General features: G+C 39.2%; 1 protein-coding gene across 1 annotated transcript in view; it reads right to left on the bottom strand.

Annotated features, from left to right (window-relative positions):
- Positions 1-4,482: 4,482 nt before the first annotated feature.
- LOC144685951 (PDZ and LIM domain protein 4-like) overlaps positions 4,483-12,123 on the bottom strand; it is a 118,219-nt gene continuing 110,578 nt past the window's right edge. The window contains exons 7-8 of the mRNA XM_078551009.1: positions 9,667-9,858; positions 4,483-7,220 (exon numbers count right to left, since the gene is read on the bottom strand). Of these exons, the coding sequence (XP_078407135.1) occupies positions 7,178-7,220; positions 9,667-9,858 (235 nt within the window). The 3' untranslated portion in view covers positions 4,483-7,177. The remainder of the gene's footprint in view (positions 7,221-9,666; positions 9,859-12,123) is intronic.

A 12,123-nucleotide genomic window follows, 5' to 3' on the forward strand; every position in this document is an offset into this window, starting at 1 on the left:
ATCATACACCCAGACAGAAGAAAATCTTCTACTCCTACAGAATGGAAAAAATCTTGTGCAGTTTATCTGGGCTGCAAGTATTGAATTTTTCCCCAAATATGAATTCACTGTCACCACGTCCATATGGTGCAATGTGCAGAACATATTAATGGGACAGAGGCAGTCACCAAAATGAGTGAGTGTTATCATATGCACAGTATTATAAATAACTAATGGGATATTTTCCAGCAAAATTTGTACACTCTGGCTTGTTTAATAGTTGCAATGCTTGTCTGGTGAATAGATTGATGAATTTTGAAAGGGGAAAAAAAATTATGCAGGGGTTAAATGGGGGGGCGTAAAAGAGAGGGGGGTGCGCATGAGGAATAAGGGGCCCAGAAACAGGAGAAGCACTAGGGGCCATGACAATAAACAAGTGTTATGCACGTACCAGAGTATGACTGCAGTGTGTCCAGTAACAAAGAACCACACCAAGAGTCCATACATCAGAGGAACCATCCAAAACATGGTGACACATGCGTCAAGAAAGTATGCAAAGATTTTTTTAAAATAAGATGCATTTTTATAGAAAAGATAAGAGCAATGATCTATTTATACAATGCTTAATGCAGTGTGACTAACTAATACATAGAATGGTTCTTAATGACTAAATATACATTACATTACTATAATTTTGCAGTGAGGCTGTCACAATTCCTTCCTTTGGGTGATAGCGTCATAACATTTCCTCCACCTACAGGGATACTACAATTAGTCCAATGCCTCCAGGTTAAGGAGGGGAAAAAAAAGTCAGCACTCCTACTCTATCATCTATGTATAAGACATTGATTTCACCCAATCGACAATAATGGACGCTGTACTCAAATAGTCAATGCCCATGTGGTTGAAGTCCTAGAGAGACACTACTATTCCCATGTGACATATTCTTCAGCATGAGTCACTGCCATTAGCAGTGATTAAAGTTGTGCAGAACTTCCAGAACAGCATTCCAGTCCCCAAGCAAATAACTACAACAAATAGGCAAGTGGGAACTACTAATGGAAATAATCCCATCACAGGATCAGACGAAGTCATTTATGATGAGATCATTTTCATATAATAAGCTCCATCATGTGTGAGGGATCCTCACAGCATGAACAATCCTCCAGCCTTCAGTATGTTGAAGCTCCAATGCCGAGTCACCACATTTTTGCTATCAACATGAGTATAATATTAAACAATCAGCTTGGTTCAGATCTCACAGTAAGGACATTTTTTTTCTTGCAAATAATGAACTAATTTCAACAATGCCACTTGTAATATCCTAAATGCCATTAGTAAACTTAAGTAACAGGACTTAAGATCTAAAATAAAAGCAAAATACTGTGGATGCTGGAAATCGGAAATAAAAACAGAAAATGCTGGAAAATTTGCTCTGAAGAGTCATACAGACTCTAAACGTTAACCCCGTTTTTCTCTCCACAGATGCTGCCAGACCAGCGTTTTTCCAGCATTTTCTTATTTAACATCCGTTTGAATTCTGGGAAGTACGGGTGATTGAATTCAGAATAAATACATGTCTGCTATACCAGTAAGAGAGGAAGCACAAATCACATGTATAGGACAAATCCATTGCTACGTGCAATTGCCTTAAGCCAAGTATAATTGGTATCACTTAAATGAAACAGCCTCCCTCTATTCCAGTATAGAAATCTGTAGGTTGCTTGTCCATAAGCAATGCTTACCAGACACTTGTATGGTAAGCATTAAAAATCTAAAAAAAATGTATTTTCACATTATATTGCAATTATTGTATTGGAATACATTTAAGAAATACATTGCGATAAACTTATTATTTTTTTTGAGATCACATTAACACCGTACAAGTCATAACCCCAACATTTCCCAAAAAATGTAACTTAGCAAATACAAGAGTTATTCTTAATGGTTTTTGTGGCTTTGCACTGATGATATAGACTCCATATGGTATACTATTGACTAACAGCTTGAAATGCATTTTTAAAAAATGTATGCACACCACAGTCTGGTTTTACAAAAGAGCACATATATATTTTGCAAACGACTACACAGCTTGCTGTTTTCTGGAAGTTATTACAAGTTAGGTTGTTGCTCTCAGCAAGATGGAGTGATTCCAGTATAAATGTGTAGCCGGATGTTATTCTATGTTAATGTTGGGTTATTTCAGGGAAAAGATGTCTCATTAAAAGAACAATCCCAGTTCTGTCACTACAAATCTGGAAAAGTTTGATTTGTTGGAAAATTTCTCAAAAGCCAAAATTGAATGGCAGTTAGCCTGTCTACGTTAATTATAAGCCATTTATTCTTTAAAAATGTTCTAAATAGTTCATTAATCCATAGCAATTTAACCCAAGTCGTGTTTAGACAAAACTGCTTTTAAGTTGCTCTGTGTTGGTCTCAGCAAGAGGGTAAGTCCAGATAATGGAGGATTAGTATTACTTGGATCAGGATATTTAAGCTACATATAAAAAGTCAGTTTGACATTCTTCATAACATTTTTAAAGATTGTTCCCCCCTCTCTGTGTGCTATTTCCCCCTTGCATTCCTGAACCGGTAACTCATGAATCATTCTGAGTGTCAGCAACTCCAAGTTCTCATTGAAATATCCTTTATTTCTTGTGTAAGCCGAGACAAACTGTATGCAGGCTCTTCAACTTCAACTCAACATAGGAATCACAACAGAGCCCAACAGTGCCCTTATATGCACTTTCCAGTTGTATTTGTTGGATAGAATTCACAAGTAGGGTCCCTGGATGATTCTGTTCTCCTCAGCTCAAGTTATATTTGGGCAATTGGCAGCATTTCCCCCTCCACTCTGGCTATCAACAAGCCACAAAGAACAGGGAAAGCCACAAACTTCTAATTATCATCAGTTAAATTGAGCTTTCAAGCGCTTTATACAGTTTAAGGTAGTAAACAGATTTTGAGCTAAGAAAATTTGTGTCAGTAAAACGAGCCTGATGACTGAATGGGAGAGTGATGTTGAGATGCTGAGCTCATATGGCTAGAGTCAGTCTTGGACCATGGAGAATATCTATGGGCAGAATTTCCTGCTCATTGGGCGGGTGCGTGCCCGACCCGAGTGAGCGTAAAATGACGTGCGATGATGTTGGGCGCCCCGATGTCAACGCGCACGATATTTCGGTCGGCAAGTGTGCACGGGAGTCGGCATGAGCCAGACGACAATCAACAGGCCTATTAAGTCCATTAAAAATCTAATTGAATTAAATTTAATCGCTGCCCGTCCAACCTTACGGTTGTAGCTTATAGTAGTGCAAGCTTACGGTTGGCGGGCAGGCAAAAAGGCCAAGCGGCCTTCGGATTTTTTGCAAAACCTCATCCATCATTAAAAAAAAAAATAAAAATTTTCAAACTAATTTCTAACATGTGCCTGCTCATGTGACAGAGTCACATGAGGGGACTTTTAAAACATTTAAAATTCTTCTTTATTTATCAAAATCTTCATCTCCCTGAAGCAGCTCCGTGCCTCAGGGAGCTTTTCCTGCGCGCTCGCCCTCTTCCACGCCACCCCTCCCCCACCCCCCACAGTTGAACACTGCAGCGTATGTTTCATGCTGGGCGGGCCTTGATTGGCCCGCCTGTGTGAAATCGCGGGCGGGCCCCGATCGCAGGCAGTGGCGCGCCTGCTCTCCCCTGCCGAGGGCAAAATCTTGGCCTATGAAGTTAGCTATCTGGGCACTAGAGACACAGTGGAGAAAAAAAAACTGGTGCAGTTCTACATCAAAGAAAAGCTTAAGCAAGAATGACAAATCCACGGTTTTGGGGGGAGTGGGTGGGGGGAGGGGAGGGAAAAGAGGGGCTATAAAAATCTTTTGTAGTAGTGCAAATTCTGAAGGAAAAAAAGAGGAAAAATACTTTTAGCTTAAGCAACTTTTTTAAAGTGACAGACTATTATAAATATTACTGAAAGAAATAAACACAGGCTTAAGCATATTTTTACCTTGTGCCAATCATGTGATATGTACTGCATTAGTAAATTTATTGTGGTCGAGCTTGATGGACAAATTGGTCATGTTTAGACTCATTTGTGACCTTGGTAAACTTCAAATACTGCAGTCCAACTCTGACTGCCAGTAAGCAGTGTAATTGGATATTTGATAGCACATGTAAAATACATAAAGGAACGCTTCCAATTGCTTAATGTATGCACTATCAGATGCTGTACTCAGACTAGGAAAGTCCAAGCTTCAAGTCTTGGTTTATGCAAAGTTGACATTAGGCCTACCACAGTTGGCCTCATGACTTTAGGATTAGGAACAGGGAACAATCCTTTGATCCTTGCTGAAAAGCATATACGAAGGTAACAATTGGGCAGGATTGGCTTGAGTTTGGCTACAATGTTCCCATATTAAAGCAGCCTACTGCCACACGTCAATGTAATTAAAGGCCCCCAAGAAGAGGGTATAAAACCAAGATAGAAAAATAAAACAAAGGCAAAGAAAGTAGTTTGTGTGCATGGCTTTATTCTCATTCCCTAGCAGTAAGTAGTAACATGTTTATGCAATTTCTTAGAAATACAAAAAATGGAGGAAAACAGGATTATCTGTAGCATGATGTAAAAGGACATTCAGAAACTACACAGTTAAACTTGAACTAGGAAAGTTTGTAGATTACATTGTAAATATAGTAAAACACAATAACAGACCGTATATTGTCATCCACAATCAGAAATGAGGAGGTATTCAAAGAAACAGAGCAAAAGTTCATGTCTCTAGCAGTCTATATATGGTAAATATAGTCAGACACATGAAATTCATCATTGGAAACCAATGATGCAAGATACAAGTACGCCATACAAAGTTAGCAGAAAATTTCTGATGTTCCAGCATAGTGCAAAGCAATTGCAATAGATTTAAAAATAACTTCTGACAAGCAGTTGAAAACATTGGCCCTATTTACACATCATTGCTGTGCAGACCAATTTACTGTTAATAGAGTTGAAGGAAAATTATGCTTGTTTAGTCATCAAAATTTGGGAATTTGTTGTCATACCCTGAAAATTAGTCTGATTATTTTCTTGACAAAATTTACTAATCACTCAATTACATGATTTTGACTAATTACAGAAACAAGTATTGAAACTAAGTTATAATTTTTTCCCCCTATGGTAGATACTGGTTATATTTTGCGCGTTGCGTGCATTCAAAAGAATTGCTCACATCCCAATGCTGCTGACACGTCTCACATGCAGCCATCAGGTTACAAAACTTTGCCCTCAAGTCCTGCCAGAAGCATAAGACATTGAACATTTTCCCCCAGATGGTGGAACATTTAAGAATTGGTCAATACCCCAAAATTTGAAAATAGAGTAAAAAAACAACCACCTTATCAGATTTGATTCAATTCTAAAGCATTGATCCAGTCAATGTTATAAACTGCATAAATAGGTCAAATCCATTATGGCCCTACTTGGTTCCTTTAAAATCAAGGCTTTTCAATCATCTATTTGAAGGTATCCAAGGATCTATTTGAAGGTATCCAAGGATCTATTTGAAGGTATCCGAAGATAATACAAGGTTATTAACATTTATAATAATTTGAAATCTCTCACATGAAAGAAAGGGCATAATTGGTTTGGCAGTTTAAGCAGTTTTCTCATGTCTGAAATACAATGTCAGCATGTAATTTATACAGACCATCACACTCATTTTGCTACCTCTCTCATCTATTGCTCTTTGTTCTAGTTAAAAAAAAAAATCTGTTTTTAAAATGCAATAAGGGCTTCTCTTATTTATCTTTAGCAGTGCGAAATAGAATGCAGGATTGTTGTTAACATTTTAGAAGTGCTAATCCAGCCAAGCATTTCAGATGGAACTCACGGGCTGACCTTTAATTCATTGATAACCACCCAGTATCTACAATCCATAAACAACACCAACATTCATGTCCATAACACTGACACCAGTCATTCTGCTAGAGGCAGCATGCAACTTGATGATATTGTACAAAAATAACGCATTTCTCTTTAAACACTTGAATATTTATGCTTCAACTAAAATGGCTTACAACCATTAAGTGCATCACTCAGTTCCACAAGATTATCAAAGACACTTTTATAGAATTTTTACCTTAGTTCCACTCATGAGCAAAACAGAACAGGCTATAAGTATAACCTACAATAATTATTTCCATTCCATTGACAACATATAAAAGTCCTGTGTTAAAGCAGCAGAAGTTTCATTTAAGGCCAGGCTTTTAATAACTCGTACATTACATTTGAGGAGTTTGCTGTGTATATCTAATTAAGCCAGACTCCGGAAAATTCAGTAGGACAGGCATATTCACTTCTTTTGGGTTTAGCCACATCACAAGTTACTACCACAATGGAGATAAGGAGCCCATAAGCCTCCAATTTGTTAATACAACAGTAAAGGTACTGCTGTATGAAGTGTTGGCATTGCAATACACTATCCACATAAGCGAGTCATACAAAGTACATACGAGGAGCCAGCATATCAATCACGTCAATGGTATTTTCATCACAGAAAACCTGGCTAGAAAAATGAAATCAAGGCAAGATCATGTAGAATGAGCCAGATTTTCAATGGGCTGCGGGACCTGGTGTAGGTGGGAATTAGAATTGCGGTGCCGGAGGTCATCTTGGAATCCCAAGTCCCCTTCAAAAGGCTAACACGGGGGAGGGAGTGGAAAACATGGCTGCTACCTGCCTTTGCTGTGGGCACCAGGCTGGCAGCTCCAGCCTCCTGGAGTTGCTTGGCACCACTAATTGGGTGCCAGGTTTGCTTCTAGGCCAATTAGGCTTTTTTATATTTGAACATATAGTCACAAAAGCAACGCAGCTCAGGCACAGGATTGGGACCCAGAATTCATTCGGGTTTTGGGTGCCCAAGCAGCATTGAAAATCTGACCCCATGACTTTTTACCAAGAAGTGGGGAAAGTAACGCAGGTTACAAACCTTCCCCCTTTCAGTCAGACCAGTGTAAGAGTCTTTCAACGCTTAACATGCATGTCAATTGTACAGCAGGGCACATTTTGTAGTACCAACTAATATGTGTACCTTTTCCATACGAATACCCCTAAAAGTCCTCATTCAAAAATGTCTTCCATCAGAGTCTTGCTGTATTCTGCATACATCTGTATTCATACCCAGATGGCAGTAGGGCAGATTCCACAGCATCATGCCTTTTCTCCTGACACTTTGTCTTTCAACTCAGTTTCTCTGTTGCAAGACAAAATGATGTCTAACTGAAGCAGACCCAGATGGGAAAGTGGGGCATTTTAATACATAAACCTTCAGATCAATTACATATAGCAACAGTGAGAAGACAGATTTCCCTCAAGCTCAGGGCTGGTGCTATCTTTTTCACTCTTTCTATTTCGCTCAATTCACTTCCCCTTCCACCACCTGCATACATTCAAACATGCCAACAGGCGATACAGTATATCATGCAAGCAATATGTGAATGGTATCAAGCGGCTAGCATTTTAATAAATTCCCTTCTTTTTCTGTAAAAGTAAAACAAGTAGCAGAACTAGGTCTCCGTACGACCTCACACATACCCTGCATCATCCACTGCTCACAAGCACTAAGGCAGGTAAAACCATTCCGAGGGCCTAGGATAGTAAATTTCAGGAGGGAACCCAGGTGAAGCGCTGAGCATGTATGATGAAAAGTGAGTGAAGGAATAGGCACTGCTGAGGATATAAACCCTCTCAAACCGATTACTTCATACCTTGCTGCTCAAAAAAAAAGTAAAAAAGAGGCCAGTTGGAGGGCCATTTTCACTACAAAGAGGCAGATGACCACTGCAATCAATTTCTTTGTAATTGTTTTCATTGGCACAGAAAAATCAAATGATTGGTCTGCTCGTCTTCTGACAAACTTTTCCTCCTCATGGTCTGATCCAAATATATAGAGAAAATGCTTCCAAAACTTTAAGAACAATATTTGAAAATTGCATCCAAAACCATTTTCCTAAAATAAAACTGTGTCCCTTTAAGATTGACTTTCACTTGCTTTGAATGAAAAGTACTTTCAGCCAAACATCAGGAAAATAAGGAGCCAATTAAAATTCCTTTGTTGACATATTGCATGTATAAGAAATTAGGCATTCAATCAAAATGTGCCCTGTAAATAGCGCAGGCCCAAATAGAAATTAATAACACAGCATCTAGCATGGTACAGGCTGCAGTGTTCAGCAATAATATTCCTAGTCATGCACACAATCATTCCACCTGGTGGTTGTAATATCATTGGTTGAACATCGAACATCATATGCGATGTAAATGTTTTGCATAACCTTGAATGGCAGTAACTTAGTCTCAATTTAGTTCATATTCACTGACTAATTATATACTACAGTTATTTTCTTTAAACTCATAGCGGAAGAAACAACAGCTGGGATCCTATTGCATATAACATTTCCCGTACAGTCCAATGGAGCAAGAATACATTAGCTAATTGGTAACTGGAAATCAATATGATTAGTTCCTTAAGGCAAACAGTGTTTTATCATATGAAATAATGCAGCCCATGTTAGCTGTTTGTCTAAAATACAACCACCAATAATAGTAAACAATACTTGCCCCCTTTTACCCTCCACCCTGCCCCCCAAGAAAGGGGTGGTCTCTGCAACATTATAAACAGTGTTTATTTTACTTTTATTCAAGCCGTAGTGAATACACCTGCAGATCTTGCAGGTGTATGCACAAATGTTTTCCTGTATTTTTGCTTCAAAATTAATTTGGAATTTTCTGCCCAAGTTAATGTGCGAATACAGGCATTTGTTCTGTTACTATTTTGAAAAATGAAAGTTACAACTTTAAAAAAGCTATTGTGCCATAAATTTGGTCTAAGGTTTTGTCTTAAACTCGATTAAAAATAGAAATATGGCTAAAATGCTCATTTGCACTTTACAAAAGCAGAATTTTGTCTTAACTGGAAGCATACTGAACAATTGAAACCAGAACGTCTCAAATTCAATTCTTACTCAGCATCGAGTTTTCTGATATAAACTGGGGTAGTGATGTGATGCTACAATTACACTCTTTGTCCCAGGTTACGAAAAAGGAAAAAAGTCAGCTATCAATTGTTGAGCCTATTGTAATACAGTGATTCCGCTGCTGGAAAAGTGCATGCATTTGGTTCTGGCCAGATTCAGGCTTAGCTGCAATGCCTTCTACAACAACATACCCTCTACCTGCGCTCTCAGTCCAGGGTCAGACATGAAGAATAAACATTTCTGGGTGAGGTACCAGAGCATGCCTGGTACTCACATTCAGCAGATGAGGAGCAGGCTTTGATGGGTGGGGGGACATGGTGGAGGGGTTGGGGAAATGGAATTAAAATGCGAATAAAGTTTGATGCAGTGATACAAGAAACCGTGTGCCAAGTTATTTGAAGTTTGTATTCCTACAATCCTTACAAATTTGTTCCATGAAACGGTATTTGTTTGAAGTCATTTGGAAAGCATTTACGATACAGCTCAATTTGAAATATCAAAATATCAGTTCTGCATGTAGGGGCCATTCTGGTTCTAGGTATGGCTTGAGTACTAATACAGATTTAAATTATGGCACACAGCTTCATTTAGAATCCAAATCTCAAAAGCAAAAGGATTTTTTTTTATTTTTTAAATACAAAGTTTCAGAAGGCACATGCTTACACTCTGGAATTGGGATACACAGCTACAACTTCATATCCTTCTGGAGGCTGTACTCTTGCTTTTGCGTGGGTCTCACAGTATAGTTGCTCTTCGATGAAGAAGTAGCCTTTCTGCTTCAAATTTAATCCACAGTCGGAACACATGAAGCATGCTGGATGGTAGAGCTTCTCACGTGCCTTAACAACCGCACCACTAGCAAAAGTAAAAAATGTCAAAAGAGAGACAAAATGAATGACTCGGGAGGAGGACAAACAAGATTTCATCCCATCATTGAGGTGGGCAGAGATAATCTTATTAGAAAAAGATGATAAGGATTGAGAGAAACAGGTGATAAATGGTGATCAAGTCTTAAAAATAATGAGACAACCCATACTATGAACATTAAATTTTCTCGTTTTCTGGAATACATCCAAAAGTCAGAATTAAATCCAGTAAAAGGTATAGCTGTTTCACACTTCTGCTAGTAAACACTAAACATTCAAATGTGAAACTGGATTAAACTCGATGTTGTATGCAAACAGTGGTTTCAGTCGGAAAAAGATGAAACTTGCTGATAAAATCTTAGATAATGGAACAGGTTGGGAGAGCTGAAAGGGAACTGCTCAGGTTCTTGTCTTGAGATCACAGAAGTGAACTAGAGCTTTTCAGGCAGTCCAGACCAATATTAAATAGTAAATGTCATACTCAGTAGTCAGCACCTTTCCTCGCTATCCTTCCTGCACCCTCTGCAGCTTAAGCTCACGTATAAATTAACATTCTTTTGTTTCACCTTTTCCTGCACAATCCATGCATTGCATCATATGCATGGAACAGGTGTCCAGGCCTCTCCCTAGCTTGCTGTAGATTGTGTGCATCTTATGGATAAAGAAAGTAGTTGGTTTCTGCTCAGTGTTTCATTTTAATGGTGGTTTTCAAACATTTTTGATTGAAGGGCCCCTTTTCAAATGGATTAGTAATCACAATCCCCTATCTAAATTATACTGCTATGTAAAACTTGTAATATGAAAGTGCTGCATGAAGACTATTTCAATAATGCTTTTAAAGAAAACGAGCATTTACTTACAGATGGCAGTGAAATAGATGTGCCTGCAGAGTCTGTCTATCCTTATGCGTTCGCTTGCTATGTGAGACTGCCAAGCCCACTCTGTGCTGAGCATGGGATGGTCACGCTCTGCTCCCACCTCCTGGGTCAAACTTAATATAATTTCAAGGACTCCCTAAAAAATTTCTGTCGGCCCCAGTTTAAGAACCACTGCCCTGTAGCAATGCAGCAAAGACTGGGAACACAAAAAATGGCGTGGATGAAATAACAGATACAATCTCAGGTTGCAACACAAACGGCACAGCGGATTGGACTTCAAACAAGCAATGACAACACTATTATTAAATGAACTTGGAGTCCAAGCCATTCACTAAACTCCTTCTCTGCAGTGCCGTGCTCATGCTTATGTTTGTGTTAATATCCCTTATAGCCCTCTACCATCACTGCTGATTTTTGCCTTAGAGGTTCTCACAGGATGCTTTCTGTTTTCATTGGGCTGTTTTCTGCACTTACTGCTCAGCAGCCTGCACCCTTCCCAGCCGCACTTCATGTAGAATAGCAAAAAGTGCACAGAGTGAGATTTTAAAAAGCGTACCACAGAGGCAGAGAGATAAAGCTTAAGTGCAAATGGGGATGGAGAGGAAAGAAAGGAAAGCCAAGGTGAAAAACAAAACATGGGCCCCAATTTGTTGAAGTTCTGCCGCCAGCAATGAAAGTGAAAAGCTGATCCTACTTAGGCAGGCGGCAGGACCCTGGGGCTGCAATTGCCAGGACTGCTGTCCAATTGAGGACGTTGGCCTGCTCCATTGAGCTACTGGTCCAATTAGAGGGCTGGCAGCTCAGCAGCACCACCACTGCTAGCAGTGGCTACTGCTATGGTTGCAGCTCAAGGATAAGGGCACCTCAATGCTGAGTTGCAAATTTGTTTAGTGAAACTGGGGCCAGGCCGCCAGAGTTTAATACCTGACATGGTGGGAAGTGGCCTTTAATTGGGTCCATAAGTGACTCAATTCGTCGCCAACTGGTCAGCTGATGCCATGGTGGCGGGAAGATGTCAGGCTCCTTACCCAATACCATCCCATGACATATTACCAGCCCTCCTGCCTCTCAGCCCATCTCCAAACAGCTGGAAAAAGTCAGTCTCTGAAAATATCTATGAATAAATGCTGTTTATGTAAAAAAAACCTTTCATATTTTATATATTAATATTGTGCTTTCGCCAACATTTTGGGATTGAAGTAATGAGAAAATAAATCACAAAAACTACATCACAATACTGTTGTATGAAAATGACAGCTTATCTCCACCGGTATCCTTGTTAAATTAATGCTTTCATCAGTGTTCTTCCTTCCTGGGTTGCAACTGAATCCCAGCACTCAAGTACCCATTCATTTATGAGCCTGAACACGTGTATT

This window comes from Cetorhinus maximus, chromosome 10 (genome assembly GCF_964194155.1).
Source record: "Cetorhinus maximus chromosome 10, sCetMax3.hap1.1, whole genome shotgun sequence".
In the NCBI taxonomy this organism is placed as follows: domain Eukaryota; kingdom Metazoa; phylum Chordata; class Chondrichthyes; order Lamniformes; family Cetorhinidae; genus Cetorhinus; species Cetorhinus maximus.